This window comes from Lutzomyia longipalpis, chromosome 2, assembly GCF_024334085.1.
Source record: "Lutzomyia longipalpis isolate SR_M1_2022 chromosome 2, ASM2433408v1".
NCBI lineage: Eukaryota > Metazoa > Arthropoda > Insecta > Diptera > Psychodidae > Lutzomyia > Lutzomyia longipalpis.
The window spans coordinates 15,570,651-15,589,475 of record NC_074708.1 but is presented as its reverse complement, the minus strand read 5'-3'; the positions used below and the strand labels follow the sequence as shown (position 1 = coordinate 15,589,475).

Below are 18,825 nucleotides of genomic sequence, written 5' to 3'. Positions count from 1 at the left end.
AAAACATCTTGAAACTTTGTAAAGCACATCTATTGCAAAGCTGCTGTATTTTGATGTTTTGCTAGTTTATGATTTTTTTAAAGAAGTTTTTATTGTGATTTTTGATTTAAAATAATTAAAAAAGATAATCAAAAAAATTATTTCAAAAGGAAACCTGAAAAATCTTCAAAAATTAAAAGAATTTTTAAAAAAATTATCCAGAAAATTATCTTAACCTTGACAAAACTTTGCTATTTATTACTTAAAAGTTCTCTTTACAATCTCTTCGGGTTTTGTTAAAGAAAATCCACAAAAGGTCCCCCCCAGATGTAACGAATTAAAAATTCATATAAAGAAAAATCAGAGAGTTTCCTTGAGAAAACAACCCGAACAACCCCGTCATGCATTTCATAAAATACAAGACTTTAGAATGGAATGCTCGAGTCTGTCCACTTCATTAAATATTTATGAACTTTTCTTCCGCGATGTTGTGTGACTTTTTGCAACATATTGAAGAAAATATCTCTGAGGTGCATTTTCCTTCGCGTAACTTCTTGCCCCGGTTTTTCCAACCACGCAACACCGAAAGTGCATAAAACAAATAATTGAACTTTTTGAAATTTTTATTCGCCATATGCTGGAAAAGCTTTCATCGTCATTAATAAAGTTCTGGGGTACTGGGTGCCAGGAACTTGGTGTAGGATATGTGGCTGGGCTCAAATTACTTCATTCTGGGTATGGCGTGTGCAAGGCAAGAAAAAAAGTTCACGGCAGTGAGGAAGTTGTATGTGGGGGGACGGAAACTGCTTTTTGATTAATAGATATTTCGTGTGTGTGTCTGCTGCATGGGGCGAAAAAATGTTTTCATAGACTTCATTGTTTGAAATTACAAGCAAGTCCGCCAGAAAAATTACGTCATTGTCCATATGTGGACGTCGCAGTGGACGGAGGACTCTCTTCCACATTTTTTTCCTATCTCTTTTTGCACCCCCAACACCCCCCTGACTCTGTGTGGACACTTTTTTGCTACCACACTGAATACACACAATTATATTTTAAATGCACCCCAAAAGAGATGGACAAGAGAATGGAAGAATTCTTTCCGTGGTGTGGTCAAAGAGGCAGACTAACTTGCCTTGATGTTGGTCCGTTTTAATAATATTTTCTCTAAATTTAAATGAATTCCTCAATAGTTTTTGTATTTATTTTGGCCTTTGCAGAGCACGAGGATATCCCGAACCAATCGTCACGTGGCGTCGGGAGGACAATGAAGAAATAATCCTGAAGGACAGTCAGGGTGCCAAGCAGCATGGTAGGGTCCCACTTATGGAGTTCCTTCTTTCTGAAAAGAAAAAATATATATAGATACAATCAACTTAATCTTTTCCTTTCCTCACAGTGACATCCTTCCGCGGAGAGATCCTGAAGCTGACGAAACTTTCGCGAGGCGAGATGGGAGCATATCTCTGCATTGCGTCCAACGGGGTGCCACCGTCAGTGTCGAAAAGGATCTCCCTCAGCATCCACTGTAAGTACTCCCTGTCACATGTTGTCGACATGATGCAAAACTTGTGCAATTTTCAGTGCTGCTCCTTTTTTCTCTCATCCTGCCAAAGAGAAAGGCACAGACGAAAACTATTTCACAACTTCGGGAAAAAGGAAAGTCCTTTTGAAAAAAGGGATATAACAGGCAGAGTCCCAAATTCCCTATACGAATTGCTTTAAAAATAGATTTTTTTTCCAATGTGTATTTAAGGAGGATTCATTCGCGTGTCCTTTGATGCTGTATTTTTTAATTAAATTTTCCAATTCATGGAAGGAATAGTTTTTTTTAAACAAGATTTTTTTTAGTTCATAAAACAAGAAGAAATGTGCTTTGAAAAGTGAAGCTTTTCTGCAAAATAATTTTCCAAAAATTCAGTAAGATCTTCTCTCTATATATTGTGCTCAATGAATGCCCTGATGGGATTTCCTCGTCCTTTCTCCGCATGAGCTTATGTAGGGCCTTTGTTGGGAATATGCGCTCCCTTGAATCATTTTCAGAGCATTTATCGAACACAATACGTGCAAATCAGGTCCATTAGATGGATTTTCATTACGGACCCCAAGCACTGAGCATCCATTTTAGATGAGTGGATTAAAATCCATGCTTGCCAGGAAAGCTCCTCAAAGGGGTTGGAAGCAAATAAAAATAGAAGGGAAATTAACTCGTTTCGTGCGGACGTGTATACGACTTTCTGTGTGCCATATGACCCTGGGGCGGGTTTTGCGGACCATACAGATGGAGAGAGAAAGCGAGATGTGGAAATCTTCGGGTCCTGTAATTTGGCGTACAAGTCTATTAGAGGTGGATGACAAAATGGGACACCCTTTAATCACCTTTCAATGCGAAGCTGGGGGGGGGGGAGCTGCACTTTGATGGCGAGAGCGGTGAATGGGGTTGCAATTGCCCACAGAATTCCTTCACCCCTTTGACACGACCACTTATCTGCTCCACCCACACACAACCCTCTAATCTCCCCCGAAGCTTGCCAGTGGGGTTGAATGCAAATGCAATGGGGGATGTACTCAGGAAATAATTGCAGAGGTGCTATTTGAGGGGTGGCAATCGTCATCCTCGGACTCTGCTACTATTCTCCCCCCACATATGGTTCCAATGGACAAACAACTCATGACCTACTGCACCCCCGCCCCCCATTCTCATGCTACTACATACAAAATATTCTCTCTTCCAGTTCATCCGGTGATTCAAGTACCGAACCAGCTTGTGGGTGCTCCCCTTGGGACGGACGTCACGATCGAATGTCACGTAGAGGCATCGCCAAAGTCTATTAATTATTGGATTAGGGACACAGGCAAGTAAATATTGTGATGTATCAAAGTATAACAGAATGCAAAAGAAAGGGATGTACGCATATAAATTGTTTGTCCCACCGCATACCCCTAAAAATCCAGCATCAGGTGGATGCGTGGTACACGGGTGTGTGGGTGTGTGAAAAATTCACGAACCCAAAGGGATTGTAATTCATCCCTAAATGGGGAGATTTGCAATTACCGCAGAGCTTGCAGTGATTCAAGCCACACGGTGGTAATTGTTTACGCACTGAGGTACCTCTTAAATGACCCCATAATACACCGAAGGATTAAGTCCATGCTGCAGAGGAATTTTCGAGGAATTATACGAAAACTGGAGAAGCCTTAAAGGGATTTTTGAATAAATTAAATTTAAAGCTTCCTAATTGAATGCAAAATTCTTGTAAAGCTGTAAATTGGTTACGTGTCTGCAATCTATTATTTTTATAATTTGCCAGAATGTTTTAAAAAAAATTGAGAATGATCTAATCAACGCAACAAAAAAATGCTTAAAGCGTTTAAGAAAATTTTAATAAAAATTACATCACTGAAGAAGATGCAAAGAAGCGTCGGAGGTTCTGCGTAAAATTGTAGGGACGTTTGGATTGATCCACCGCTCGCCAATCTTCTTGGCTGACACTTCCAGAGAAACTTTGATACCCATTTTTCTAAACAGCTTGAAAAAAAAGCCTTTTTAAGTATATATTAGCTAATTTAATTTTTTTTTTTAATTTTAAATATTAGGAGTTCTTTGAAAATCAGTGGAGATTCTTTTCTAATGTTAACCCATTAACGTTTTTTGGGTCATACCCTGACCCAAAACGGAAATGATTTTTTAAGGATACTTCTAGTTAATATTTTTGGATGCTTTCTTCGCCAGTATAAAGCTAAAGGATCAACCTTTCAAGACATATTTTTTTGATTCGTCCAATTAATTCCTTTATAGTCGATTTTTTGCATCAAACTTGGGGAAAATTGCTCAATTTTCAGCACTTTGAAAATCGGCATTTTTTCCTATTTTATAATTTTCCGATAGTCTAAATCGACTTGAATCTTAGAAATAGAATAAATAGCATATAATTAGGCCCAAAGAATTGGAAAATAGCAAAATTTCCAAAATCGGCCCAGTAGTTTAGCCGTGGACCTTAAAGGGTTAAACAACATACTTTGTCCTTGAGGTTTTTAAGAAATAGTTCTGAATATCCCCCCTATTTAAATAGATAATTAATTATAATAAAGCTCCTCTATTCATTATCGTCAGAGCTTTTCTATTAATTTTTTTTTGCAAATTTGCACAACAGAAATCTCAAAAACAATTTTACTAACTCATTGACAAATTATGTGTAGCTCCCTTATTTTCCTCTCAACTCCTAAATCCTCACCGAGACATGATCTCCCCACCGTGCAATCCTTTTTCTTGTAAACCCCTTTTAAATGAGAGTTGGAATGAGAAATCCACGCGTGGGGAATCCCTTTGCAATTTTACCCGCAATTTCAATGGAATTTCTTCGGAATTCTCCCGCGCCCCTATGTAGATGCCACCCTTGGTGTGAAGCAGCAAATGATGATGCAGAGAAAATGTAGGTGAGATAATTTATGAAATTTAATTTCATATTCACCTCCATTCTCTGCATTTGTCTGGAGCTCTGTGGCTAGAATTTCGACGCCCGCCTACACTTTAAATCCCACTCGGCTTTGGTGGCGGAAAATCCACAAAAATAAACAGAGGGGGTGGGGGGATGTTGTGGGTGGTGTTGTTTGCACCTTTGCTGTGGGTTTTTGTTTGTGGCTTACACCAGGCAGGCACCCTATGTGCGCCTTTCTTTTCGCCTGTTCATGCTCGTCTTTTTTTTTCACTCTCTCCCCCCTTATTTTGCTCAACAGGTGAAATGATAGTCTCTTCAGGGAAGTACCATGTGCAGGAGAACACCAAGTCCATCTATGAGACGCGAATGTCGGTGACGGTGAGGAATTTCAAAAAAGAAGATGTTGGCTCATACAGATGCATTGCAAAGAACAGTCTCGGGGAAGTGGACAGCAGTATCAGGTTGTATGAGATTCCGGGACCTACGAGGAAGGTTTTTGCACCAAAGTACGGTACAGAGACGAATGATGTGCTCAAGATCAGGCATCCATCGCCAAAAGTAACGTACCAACCTGAAGAGGATGATCTGTATGGATCAGCAGAGGATTTTGATGATCCGGAGCTGACGCAGAATGGAGCAGGAGTTCCGGGGATCTTCATAAAACCCACCAGGGCTGCTGGTCAGGATGTCTACACGCGTCACGTTGTCCCAATGGTGGGCCTTGTGACGCGATCTCCCTACCTAATTCCTGCAATTCGTGGTGGTCAGGATTCCGATGCGAATTTCTCGTCAAGATCCAACAGAATCCACCAAGACAGATCAGCTAGGATGCTTGTAGGCTTCTTAGTATTCCACCTAGTTATCGTCACCAGCTACCTGCCCTCATAATAGACAATCCCAATATGGATTCTCCCTGATATATAGTGTTGATATAAATTGTTGCTAAAAATTCTCTGTTTTAGGACCTCGGTGGGTTTTTCCAAGGAAGAAAATTTCTTTCCTTGAATTTTCTTTCACTCAAAGAAAAACCCACTAAAAATAGAGCTGTGTTCATAAAGCCCAGCAAAAGTGACAGGATAAACCAATTTCGAATTAAACTAATATTAGGGTAAAAATTGATTAAAAAAAGACTTAGAAAATGCGAATATATTAAGCAGGTAAGTGATTAACCATCGAATTGTGCTTCAAGTTGTGTTATTTTTTGGCCTCAATGATGGATGAAAATTCCACACCCGGAAAATATATTACCTTTGATGGAAAACTTATGCTATACACACAGACAAAACCAAATTCTATCGAAAAAAAAAGGAATTAGAAATCAAAAAAAAATAAACATCCTCTGAGATAGAAATGTCTCATGTAAATAAATTGCATTTAAATGAATTAGTCAAGGACAATGTATAATACTCTTTACTCTGTTTCAAGAGCTACATTATATTTGTCAAAGAAAAAATAACATGTAAACGTGAAATAGACGAATTATTTTGTAAAGAAAATGATAAAGGAAAAAAATAGTTTAAAGAGGATTATATTAGAAATTAAATAATATGCAATAAGATTGTGTGCCATTACTAGCGAAAAAAAAAACATGAGGATTGTAGTTATAAAAGAAAGAAAAACTCTTGAATTCTGATGATGAATCTATATAAAGAAATTTGAGAAAATTATTATTTCAGCAGCATATTTATTACATCTGGTAGGTTGAGATGGCTTTTTTTGTAAATAAGTCAGGAGAAAAAAAAGTATATAATTATAAAAAATGTATTACTCAAAATTATGTATGAAAAGGAAGATCTATTAAATGTATACAGACTATATGAAAAATGCTTATTTATTGGATTCTGTCTCTCGTGCAATATTTACCATGCATTAAGGTATTAAAATTTGTTCTTTTATTCCCACAATAAACTAAATATTTTCACAGGCATTGTAACAACTTATAGGGGGTTGTTAAAATGCGTTGAGGGTGGTGGGTGAGATGATGAAAGGAAAGAAAAGAAAACCGTTAACGGTCGAAGGGAATTTGAAAATCGAGGAGAAGGATCTAGGTGGGGAAAAGAAGAAGAAGAGGAGGGGATTGGAATGTGGATAAGGAGTGGGATTGCACGTGTGAAGAATTGGAGGTGAGAAAAATTGAGATTTCGGAGTGAAAAAAGGAGTTGGAAAAGGTTTGAAGGCGAAGAGTGTGAATTGTAGGAGTGATTGAAGGAGGAGAAAGTGAAGGGACTTGTGGAGAGAGTTATTTTGAGAAGAAAGAAAACCAGGAGTGAATTGTGAGGTTAGGTTGATTGAGTTTGATCCACGGCCCCAAAAACCGGAGCCCCGGGCAAGCGCTTCATTTGGCGCCCAACGTGGGGCACATGCGCATAAATTGGACATTGAGGATTAATATTGCTGATATTGAAGTGAATTAAGATTGAATTTTTATTGGTCTGGCTTCCATCTAAGCCAGTGGCGTCCATATAGATTATTTTGGTGAAAGTTGAACTGAAAATTTCAAGATGCGGATGAAGGCAGAGGATCTGGAGATTGAAGAATTGGAGTATGAGTTGAGGATTCGAGATGAAGAGTTGGGTGAGACGCAGGAGGATATGGTAAAAGATTTGAATACGTGGCTGAAGTTGGAATTCGATGGAATGGGAAAAGTAGATCGGAAAGTTCAGGAGAAAGATATTGGAAAGTTGTGTAAAGATGCACTGGCAGTCTTGGATAAACTGGAGGGAGTGTATTCGACGAAGAGTTTCTCAAGATTGAAACATTGGGAAGATAGATTGGGACGTGCAGATGTAAATCGGGAGGAGAGACAGCAGATCTCAGCGGTATTGCGAAGACTGCGGTCAATTCGACGTGAATTGGGTCCAAAGGAGGAACGTGTTGATGAAGATGGAGGAATGAAGGAAGTGATGTCAGGAGTTGATGGTAAGGTTGAAGAAGTTGAAAAGGTAAGAGAGAAATTGGTGAACGTACAGCTGGAGATGGTAAATGAAAAATTTAAGGAAGATGTGGGTGGTACGGGGGGTATGAAGGAGAGAAGGTGGCGTGCAGTGCCAATAACAGAGTGGAAAATTAAATTTAGTGGTGGGGATAAAGGCTTGAGCGCGAATCAGTTTTTGACCCAAGTGAAGAGGATGGCGATGACACAAGGGATTTCAGATGCGGAATTGTTGTCATCAATTTGGAGAATTTTGGAAGGGGGGGTGGAGAATTGGTTTTGGGCGTGTCAGGACCAATTTAAAGATTGGGAAAGTTTCACGGAAATGTTTGTGGCAGAATTTCAAGATGAAGAGTATTATGAACGATTGAGGGAGCAAATCAGGCAAAGGAAACAGAAACCCGGTGAGAAATTTGCAATATTTCGAGCCGAAATGGAGTTGATGATGAAAGAGTTGGTACCACCAATGTCACAGCATGAACGATTCCGTACTATTTACAGGAATTTGTCACCAATGTATTTGAGGGCAATGGGTGGTCAGGTTATTTATTCACTGGAAGAGTTGACAGTGTTCTGCAAGAGAATTGAACAAACCGAGAAAATGTGTGAAGGTTATGAGAAAAGTGTAACGAAAAAGGTTGATAAAGTGGCAGTTGTAGGTGTAGAGAATGCAAAGAAAGGATGTGGGGAGAAAATGGAGGTGAAGAAAGAAAAGAAAATCGAGCGTAAGGTAGATGAGGGTAAGACAGTTGAGAAAAAGAAAGATTCGTTTTCCTGTGCAAATTGTTTTGGTTCTGGCCATGGAGTATTGAGATGTCCGGAGAAGAGGAGAGCCAGATTTCTTTGTTATCAGTGTGGAGCGGCTGACGTGACGACGAAAACTTGCAAATCTTGCAATAAAGGTGGTGGCGTTAGACAGGGTGGAAGTAAAACCTCATCTGAAGAGGGGGGTGAGACACAGGTGTGTGTGGTATATGCGGAATCTCGTCAGGGAGATAATCGTATGTTTGTCGATGTAGATGTGAATGGGGTGGTGGTGAAGGGGATGCTAGATAGTGGCGCGACAACGTCAGTGCTAGGTCGCGGATGGAGGGAAATTGTGAACAAGGCGAAGCTGAAAGTCCGAAATAGTGAGGTGAGGGGGCGTTCAGCTACTGGGATGAGAATGCGAGGAGGATTGGAGGTTGATGTACCTGTGGCATTCAATGGGAGGTCTCAAATTTTGACAATTCCAATTTTTCCTGAAGTGACAGAAGATTTGTTGTTGGGTATGGATTTCTGGCGGGAGTTTGGGTTGAGTCCAGCATTGCCGTTTATACATGAGCAATCTGTGGCATCAATCGATGTGGAAGCTTGGCTGTCTCAGGAGCAGAAGAGAATGATTGAGGAATGTGTAAAGTTGTTTCCGGTCACATCAGAGGGGAATTTTGGTTGTACTCCGTTGGTCTCTCATTCGATTGACACAGGTGATGCGAAACCCACTGTTCAGCGTTGCTATCCAGTGTCTCCGCATGTTTTGAAAGCTGCTGATCAGGAGTTGCACAGAATGGAGAAGTTGGGAGTGATAAAGAAATGTGCCAAGTCACCATGGAGATCTGCGATGACTGTGACTACTAAATCAAATGGCAAGATAAGGCTGTGTTTGGATGCACGAGCCTTGAACAAGGTGACTGTGAAGGATACTTATCCTATGCCCCATTTGGAAAACATACTGTCGAATTTGGGAGGTACCAAATACCTGTCAGCAATTGATTTGAGTGATGCATATTGGCAAGTGCCTCTGGATGAGGAAGCACAAGCCAAAACTGCATTTGCGTTGATTGGCAGACCCCTTTTTATGTTTGCAAGAATGCCGTTCGGCCTTGTTGGGGCACCAGCAACAATGGCTCGATTGGCAGATGCAGTGATAGGTCCGGAATTGGCTCCTCATGTGTGGACGTACTTGGATGATATCATCGTAGCTACCGATGATTTTGAGAGCCATGTGAAGTACTTGAAGATCGTCGCTGAGAGGTTGAAGATGGCAAAACTAACGATCAATCGGGACAAATCAAAGTTTTGTGTACCAGAGCTGCGATACTTGGGATTTGTGGTCAATGAGGAGGGAATTAAGATTGAGCCAGATAAAATAGAGGCAATCCAGAATTACCCAAAACCCTCAACTGTAAAAGAGGTGCGTCAGCTTTTGGGTATGTGTGGGTGGAATCGGCGATTTATAAAAGATTACGCCAAAATTATGGCTCCTATCAGCAACCTTTTGAAAGGAAAACCAAATCGGATTGTGTGGACGAGTGAAGCTGAGAGGGCGTTTGAAGAAATTAAGAGGGCTTTGGGATCTGCCCCTATTTTGCGAAATCCAAAGTATGATAGGGTGTTTCATGTGTGTACTGATGCATCAGATGTGGGTATTGGGGCCCAGTTGACTCAGCGAGATGATAATGGAGATGAATATACGGTGACGTATATTTCTCAGAAATTGTCAGAAACGCAAAAGAAATGGTCGATTGGAGAAAGAGAATGTTTGAGTGTGATCGTGGCCCTGAATAAATGGAGACATTACCTTGAAGGATCAAAAGTAGTGGTGGTGACTGACAGTGAGGCACTTAAATGGTTGCTCAAGCAGGGTGATGCGAAAGGAAGAATCGGTAGATGGGCTCTACAAATTCAACAGTTTGATTTTAGTGTAGTACATCGATCAGGATGTAACAATATTATTCCTGATGCTTTGTCTCGGAACATCTCTGAATTGGCTGAAGAGGCAGTCGATCCAGAGGGACATGAGGTTTGTGCAGTTGATAAGGCGGAGGAGGAAGTGAATGTAGGTACAGGGGATGAGTGGTATGATGAGTTGGTAAACAAGGTGAGAAAAATGCCGGACAAATTCCCGGAATACAAATTGATTGAGAATGAGTTGTATTCGTTGTGTGATGATGGGAGTTGGAAGATTGTAGTTCCGGTGGATGAAAGGTTGAAAATTCTTAAAAAGTTTCATGATGATCCGAAGGCTGCTCATTTTGGAAACTTGAAAACCTTGAAACGAATTGTTCAACGATATTGGTGGCCAGGACTAGCTAGGGATGTGAAGATGTATGTTGGACAGTGTGAGGTGTGTCGTAAGATAAAGGACGTGAATGTGAACTTGACGCCTCCTATGGGGCAACCAAGAATTGTGAAGCGATGTTGGGAGGCTATCAGTATCGATTACATGGGTCCTTTTCCTCGATCGCGATTCGGGAATACTCAATTGTTGGTCATTGTGGACTTGTATTCCAAGTTCCCTTTGATTTTTCCATTGAGAAATGCGGGAGTGGGATTGCTTAAAAAGACACTGGAGACACATGTCTTTAATGTTTTTGGGGTCCCACGTATTGTGATTTCAGATAATGGAACTCAGTTTGTGAGCCATGAATTTCAGTCGTTCTTGAGAGAGTTTAATATAACTCATCAAAAGACGGCGGTGTATTCTCCAAATGGAAATCCGGTAGAGAGGGTAAATAAAGTGATTGGTACTGCGATAAGGGGATATGTGAAGGATGCCTCTCATACCAATTGGGATCGTCATATAGGGGAAATTGGAATGGCAATTAGATCTGCCATGCATGAAGTTACGGGACGCACACCGTACTATTTGAACTTTGGGATGGAAATGGCGGTGGATGGTGGTGACTATCTCCCGGAGGAGATACAGCTAAACACTGACTTTGAAAAACGGGTAAATGATTTGTTGTCGGTTAGAAAGAATATACCTGATCGAATCCGGGAGGGAAATGAACGAAATGCGAAGAGATACAATCTGAGGAATCGAGCACAACCTTTGAGGCGAAAACAGGTAGTGTGGAGGCGGAATTTCCCGATTTCTGATGCGGGAAAACGTGTTATGGGAAAATTGATGCCCAAATGGCTGAAAGCAGAAGTTGTTGAGGAGTTGGGTTCCAACTTGTATGTTGTCAAGGATCATGCGACTGGGCGAAAGATCACTTATCATAGAAAGGATTTGGACCCCAGAGACATTACCCAAATTGATGAGTGAAATGTGAAGTGTGGATGTGCATTGGGTTGTGGGTTAGTATTATAAGTGAGAATGAGTCTGTTGGACACAAGGGCCCGGTAAAACGGGAGCAACAGATTGAATGTAACTCTGTTGGACACAAGGGCTCGGTAAAACGGGAGCAGCAGAGTTAATGGTGGCGTGGAACTAATGGCATATCTTAGCCTGAAAAGGGAGAAAATAAGTGTGCCATTAGGGAAACCTGAATGTGATAATACTAGCCAATTGCCCAATGGTGAAAGTATGATGAAAGATCAATGAGGGTAAATTGAATGGGAGAAATTTCTGGAATATGATGGTGGAAGACGTCTATCCATGAGGTTTGATGGTGTCAAGTTGGGACTTGACTAACCCGTTAAAGGGTTGACAAAGTTCTGTTGTGTGGGAGAGGGGGTAATGTAACAACTTATAGGGGGTTGTTAAAATGCGTTGAGGGTGGTGGGTGAGATGATGAAAGGAAAGAAAAGAAAACCGTTAACGGTCGAAGGGAATTTGAAAATCGAGGAGAAGGATCTAGGTGGGGAAAAGAAGAAGAAGAGGAGGGGATTGGAATGTGGATAAGGAGTGGGATTGCACGTGTGAAGAATTGGAGGTGAGAAAAATTGAGATTTCGGAGTGAAAAAAGGAGTTGGAAAAGGTTTGAAGGCGAAGAGTGTGAATTGTAGGAGTGATTGAAGGAGGAGAAAGTGAAGGGACTTGTGGAGAGAGTTATTTTGAGAAGAAAGAAAACCAGGAGTGAATTGTGAGGTTAGGTTGATTGAGTTTGATCCACGGCCCCAAAAACCGGAGCCCCGGGCAAGCGCTTCAGCATATCGATCCATTTTAGTACCTACATTAAATTTTCATATTATTTAAAAATATAAGTTTAATTTTTTATGATGCAGAGATTTTAATTTTATACAAATAAATCTGTCTTGTGGCCTCATTTTTGTAGAAAAATTTTTTCTCGAAAGTTGTAACAATTTTAAAAAATTTGTTTAAAAGACGTTTAAGATCTAAGTTATCTATAAAATTCGTATTGTATAGCGAAGACACATCATTTTGCTATAAAAGTCGTACCTATTTTTAAAATTTTAATAAAGGTAAGAAATACTTTAAACATCATTTAAATCAAAAGGACTCCTCATGATATTTTTTAAATATTTTTTTACAATTCAATTTTTTACAATTTTTCTGTCAATCACAATTCTCACAATTCTTTCAAATATGATAAAATAATAAAGATTTTCTAGAGAGTCGATTAAGTATTTTTAGAACTTCATAAAAAATTATTTACCTTTTTTCTTTTTTTTTAGTAAATTCTTTATTTATAAACAAAAATCTTCAGATTTCGAAGCTTTTCTCATGGAAAACTTGCAAAAGTTCAAACTCTTCTTTGATCTTCTTTACCTTCTCGTTGTTCATTATTCTCAAAGACTTTATGGAATTAAAGTTTGTAACTACGAAGTAGGGTTGTATTTAAAAAGCTTGTATTCTTACTTCAATTCTTATAGAATTTCTCTCTCCTTTCAGATCAGCTGAGTAATTAAATAAAGCCGATGTTTTAACTAAAACTAAATCCAAAATTTTAGCTTGTTTAACTCTGAAACAAGAAAATATTAACTGAAAAAAATTCAGCCAAAGAAAATGATTTAAAAAAGAATTGAACTACTCAGTCATTAAAAATTAAATGACGAAATGAAATTTCAGGATATATATAAAAAAAGCACTAGTGCTTTTCCTGGGCTTTTCCGGCTTTTCCATATAAAATCATTTTCATGTCAATGTCAATTTTCTCTCTCACACATACATTTCCTGGAAACTATTCAATCTGAGTGCGTGAAGAATAAATGTGCCGATGGGTTAACCTGAAGTTCACTCCTGAAATTGCCAATTGTTCAATGAAGTTCCGCCCCCATTGTAATCATTTGGGCTAAAATTGAATGGGATTTTGAATGGTAAGACCAACAAATGTATCCACATTATTTCATTAGTCTCTAGTTGGGGATCTAAATTCAAATAATGATTTACCTTTTCAATATATATTGGAATGATGCGCATTTCTCCACCCTCAATAGAGTAATCAAACGTGCTCATATTGAGACCTATGGATTTATCCCCCATTTGCAGTTTCAATTGTGCGCCCCAAACCGGAAGCCACAGCTAAATAACACCATTGACATGAATTGAAAGTGGTGAGGATATCACTTGGGGGTTACCTCCGTCATTAGTGCGGGTTTTGAGATGGCTCTGGGGCGTCGCACTATTTGAATTTTGAATAATTTATTGGCATATGTTATAGCCATGAAAGAATTAAAGTGCTTGCATGGGCAAGAAAGTTACTTTAAATGCCATCCTCATGAATAGCCTCAGCACAAGATGGGGGGGGGGCTTTCAATCAACGATTTGCATAACACCCCTTTTTGGGGAGGTGGTGATTTTGACCCTCAAACGTCTTTAGGGGAAGCCACAGCTTAATCGATTTGATGTGTGGGGGTGGGTGAACTTTTAATTCACCCTCTGTGAGAGTCACATGGAAATGAAGTCAAGTGTTGCGTCTGCAAAACTGCATGAATCTCCCCAACTCTTCGCATTTTACCTCCTTGCTGCCTCCTGTGCCAGTACAGGGTGACCCCTTAGGGGCTTAATGGGGTGAGAAGATGAGTAGAGCATATAAAGAGGGGAGAGGGTTGTTGGAGGGCAGAAGATGAGTCTCAAGAGGAGTAGATTCAATAAAACTCAACCCTCCTTGTGTGGCTGGGACTTCTCCTCAGGCATGTCTCACAAATTGAGGATGAATCCCAGACAATGCAATCGATCATACAGTTTAATTCTCTTTTTAATTATTTTCACTATGTAAGTAGTTGATGGAAAGTTTTATTTATTTCTAAAAATATAATAAAGAAAAATACTTTAAATTTATGAAACTTCCAAATTTAGAAGGAAATTTTCTTTTAAAAAATTCAGAGGTATTTGATGGCAGAATGGCCGGATAATTTGTAGTCTGGTACTTTGAGTGGTTGAAATTCTAGCTCTTCCCCAGATAGTCCTACCCCCAAAGATTCCATTCTATGCTGAAAATATTTCAATAGTTCATTGAATTTCTTTGTGATCTTTATAAGCTCAAATTGGAGATCCTGAATTTTGTCCGTCTTGATTTGAATCAATTTTTCAACTCGAATACTTAAAGCTTGAGGCTCCATTCCTGCCACAGACAGAACCTGGAAAGAAAACATATTTTAGAATATCTTTGAATACGTTTTTTGGGTGAAATTCAACGTTGTTCTATTCTTCTTCTGCGCCATATTTCAGGACTTTGAAAAAAATTGAACAATACATATTATGGGTTTTGCTTTTACCTCTCCAAGGACAGCTTCTCTCTTCTCAGTTTCCTGTTCCATCATGCAGATCTTCCTTTCGAGCAGAACATTCTTGAGTCCAGCTTTTTGCTGAAGTTCCAGCACAGCTTCTTCAAATTTACTTCGAAGACTATCTCGTTCTTCGGTTACAGCTTCAAGGCGCATCTTTATCTCCTCATTCTCCCACTTGTGATCATTCAGTTTCTTCTCGGCCGTCTTGCAGCGTGTCTTGGAACGAGACAGTGCACTCCTGTCTCGGTCGTAGTTCTCAAGTTTCTTCCGGAGTTCCGCAAGTTCAGTCTTAGCTTGCTGCAGTGGCTCAACAAGACGCTTATTTTCCGCTGTAACTTCCCCCACAGTGCGCTCATTTTTCTCAGATTGCTGCCTTAACTCCTCCATTTGCTCCTTGAGACTACTGATCAGGGCTAGGTTGTTGAGAGTGATGTCATTGTAGTACATCTTCAGCTCCTGATATGCACGATCGTGAGCCTCAATGAGCCGCGAGATTTGGGTGTTTTTTCGCTCTTCCACCTCAGCAACTTCCATGCGATTCTTCACGCTACATTCCTGCATAAAACGATCCATTTTGGCTTCCTGATGCACCAAAAGCTCCTTCAGTTCCCTCTCGTAGCGACTCCTCTCCTCACTGAGCCCCTCGCTGTGACTCAATTTTAGCTGCTGAATCTGCAACTCGGTACTCTCTTCTTTCTCACGGAGAAGTCGTCGAAGTTCACGTTTATCCTTGAGGAGTTCCTGTTCTTGCTTCCCATGATCTTCCTGGGCCATCTTCAACTGTGTCATGTACTCAGCCTTCATTTCCCCGAGATGGATTTTATTTTCATACTGAAGATGCTTTATCTGCTGTGTCACGTGCTTGATGTCCACTTCAGCCATTTCCTGGGCCATCTCCACCTCGCGATCTTTATTGCGAATTATTGCGCGGGCTTCCTCTGTGTAGAAAAAAAAATCCATGCTGATTAATTTTCTTCTTTTCTATGCTGATACCTACTAATTAAACTTAAAAAGACGCCGAATTTTTTTCTTCGTTGCATCATCCATTTTTAATCCTTTGTAGTTTTCAAGAAACCATTTCTATGCAAGAGAATGCTCATAAAGAAAATATAGGTAGGTACCTAAAGAAATGAACAAATAAAAGAATAAATAGCTCGGCACTACAAAGTCTCTTCAAGGCAACTTTCTCTTTTAGCATGTAGTTTATGACGCTCATTTAGGACAAAGGTAAAGGTTTTGAAGCATTTTAGATCTAAAAGATCTTAAATAGGTTTTTGCAGAAAAACGATCGTTACGTCAGCCTGGGTAGGGGATTAAGAAAAGGTCCCAAAAAGGTCCGAGACTGGATGACATTAAAAAGCCATAAAACTTGTAGGCGGTGTTCTGGCGGTATTGGAGTTCAAAACGAATTTGGGAGGGATTGAGTAAATGATGGGATCTTTCTAGCGATTAACATAAAACCTTTTTTCAAGGAACAGAGTTTTGAACAGCAGGGGTGCTCAGCTCAACTTTGCATCCAAATTACTTTTTTTCTGTTGGCAAATAATTGAAATTTTTCATTAAATATTAGTATAACTTTGGTTTCTATTAATTCAGAATGGATCTTTAAGTTAAGAAAGTAATCTAAATTTTTTTTCTCATCTTTATTAAGTTTAGTTTTTTTTAAGTTTTTATTTCTCATATTTAAGAAAAGGTTTTTTTGTGCATTAAAAAGTTAAAAAAAAAAAACAGAAAATTATATAAATTCTTTTACTATCTTAGGAAGATTCTCAAGAATTAAATTAAGTTTTACAAACAAATGAAATAAACGAAGATATATCAACAATATTCAATAATTGAATTTATTCTAAATCTTTAATTATTTTAAAGTTCTAAAAAATTATTACATTGAAACTTTTAGGGGCGGAAAATTGAGAAGAATAATTTTTATAAAGCACAGACTTTAACACTTTCAATTAGTCATAAAAAAACTATTAATTATTTATTTTTAGAGGAATCATCAGAAATTATGGCATCCCCTAATTGATAAATAAATAAATAAAAATTATTTATGTTATGAACTTCTTGTTGAAAAATATAGAAGTTTTATTTTGTTTTTTTTTTTAAGTTTATATTTTATCTTTATTTTCATAGAATATTCTAATAAAATTTTAATTGATTATCTAAAAAATTGAAAGAAATCATTTCTATTCCCATAAATACTGCTCGTTTTCTCGAAAATCATATTTAGTAATTTTTTTTTGAATATTAATAAAATAATAATCTAAAAATAATTTCAAATTATCTATGAAAGGATTAAATAAATTATTATTATTATTTAAAAATTCCCAAAAGCTCTTTAAACTGAAGAATCACACAACACAATTACTTGTAGGCCACAAGAAAGCTTTAAGGCCTATGTCAAGTGAGGCATAAAGTGGGACAATTGAGGATGTAATTTCAATCAACCCCAGAGAAGCATGAAGAGGCCACAAGAGGGTAACTTGCTCACCTAATTGATTGCGCGTAATCTCCCAGAACGTGCGCAATTTGTCACGCTCCACCTGGAAGAAGTTCCTCTCCTCGCGCTCGCGTTCCATCTCATTGCGGAGACGATGTGCAAATGCCTCCAGCTGTTCTCTGGTCATCGCGCTCGTGTCCACGCCATCGATGACGGCTGTAAAAGAAAGAAATGTGCCCCCGTCAGGATGCTACTGAATTCAATTAGTCCAAGTGTAGTCTCTCCTCACTTGTTCCCTTTGATTTTCCTTTGCTCCTCTTGGGTGCCTGCATGGAAGAGGGAAGAAAAAGTATGTATATATAGAAAGTGCATGTTTTAGGAGTAGCGGTGATTGGGGGTTGGGGTTGTGGGGGATTCAGAAGTGGTAAATTTCTTGCTGTAAACTTAATTAGTGATGGTGGATTTTTTTATGTTGCATTCTTACCATGTCTTTGGTTGTGTTCTTTCTGCCACTCGCAGAGACTCCGCCGTGCCTGGAGATATGGCTAACGAGAGAATTTATCTGGCGTCTGTACTAATGGTGGGAGATTTTTTGCCCATTTAGACAATGAGGGTGCACGAAAACACAATGCTCCACAACTACCCCCGTTTGCCACCTACTATAATTCCCCCGAAATTGTCAATTTATTTATTTACTCGTTGCCTAGAGCAACAGTCTGGCTCAATCGGTGCATGAATTATTCCCATAGTGCTGTCTTTTAATGCATATCAACTGCTTCAGTTTTGCCATCAACCTTCCTCCCCAAACGCATTCCCATGCCCAGCCTCTTGGGGTGGAAATGTGAGATGCATTCTGAGGGGGATGTATAAGCAAGTGGATGACTATGGAAGCATCCCAGAAACCACACACCGTTACGCTGTGATCATCAATTCTGACTCTCTTTGATGCAGGAAACACTTAAAGACTCCTCCACCTCACTCACATGTTTGCTCATCATCTCCCCTTTCATTGGGAATTTCTCAAATTTCTGCAAACAGCCTCAATTAATTCATTATGCATTTAATTTATTATTATTTCCCCTAAGCATAAATGAGCTTTATTGAATTTTTAAGAAATGAAGGAAGAGAGATTTTCCAATCTTAAGCAAAGGTAAATGGTTAAATTTTATTGTCTATTATTTCTATATTATCTGTGAAAATATGTAGGTACATTTTCTTAAAGATTTCCCAGAATTTTCTCTAATAAAAATAACATAAAGAATTATTTTGAAAATTTCCTTTTTAAAAAAGGTCTATTTCATTGGCAATTTGCTGGTGAAGGAAAACAAGAAAAAGGATTTAAAAAGAGCTGTGTCTGAAAGAAACACAGCTAAAAATTAAAAATACACAACTTCTTTGTCATACAGCGACGTTTCGATATTTTTTATTTTCTTTTATTAATTAAGCTTTGTTAATTTTCAATGATTAATAATTTTTCCAAGAACATTAATTTTCAAAATTAATTAACTTGCAAAAGAATAGCAAAATGAAAATAATAATAATTATTATTATATTTATTTATCATTAAATTAGGGGTCCGCCCCTCTTAGAATAATGATTTCAAGAACAAAGAGTGAATAAAGAAAAAGAAGGAAAAG

General features: G+C 38.7%; 5 protein-coding genes across 9 annotated transcripts in view; 2 read left to right on the top strand and 3 right to left on the bottom strand.

The window, feature by feature from the left end:
* Positions 1-6,269, top strand: part of LOC129790881 (lachesin) — a 36,284-nt gene extending 30,015 nt beyond the window's left edge. Inside the window, exons 5-8 of the mRNA XM_055828705.1 lie at positions 1,200-1,291; positions 1,379-1,507; positions 2,715-2,834; positions 4,717-6,269. Coding sequence (XP_055684680.1) covers positions 1,200-1,291; positions 1,379-1,507; positions 2,715-2,834; positions 4,717-5,306 — 931 coding nt within the window. The 3' untranslated portion in view covers positions 5,307-6,269. The remainder of the gene's footprint in view (positions 1-1,199; positions 1,292-1,378; positions 1,508-2,714; positions 2,835-4,716) is intronic.
* LOC129790865 (UNC93-like protein) overlaps positions 1-18,825 on the bottom strand; it is a 1,060,245-nt gene that overhangs the window by 336,145 nt on the left and 705,275 nt on the right. The gene's annotated exons all lie outside the window — the stretch shown is intronic.
* Positions 1-18,825, bottom strand: part of LOC129790850 (cleavage and polyadenylation specificity factor 73) — a 566,536-nt gene that overhangs the window by 336,145 nt on the left and 211,566 nt on the right. The window lies entirely within an intron of this gene.
* LOC129789226 (uncharacterized) lies at positions 6,920-10,751 on the top strand. The gene is made up of 2 exons (XM_055825874.1): positions 6,920-10,210; positions 10,731-10,751. The coding sequence occupies exons 1-2, from the start codon at positions 6,920-6,922 to the stop codon at positions 10,749-10,751; spliced, it is 3,312 nt and encodes a 1,103-aa protein (XP_055681849.1).
* On the bottom strand, positions 14,252-17,747 carry LOC129790885 (dynein regulatory complex subunit 4). Its single transcript, XM_055828709.1, has 4 exons — positions 17,673-17,747; positions 17,240-17,404; positions 14,737-15,686; positions 14,252-14,598 (listed from the first exon to the last, which is right to left on the bottom strand). Exons 2-4 carry the CDS (start codon positions 17,373-17,375, stop codon positions 14,341-14,343), a joined length of 1,344 nt encoding a protein of 447 aa, XP_055684684.1. The 5' UTR covers positions 17,376-17,404; positions 17,673-17,747; the 3' UTR covers positions 14,252-14,340.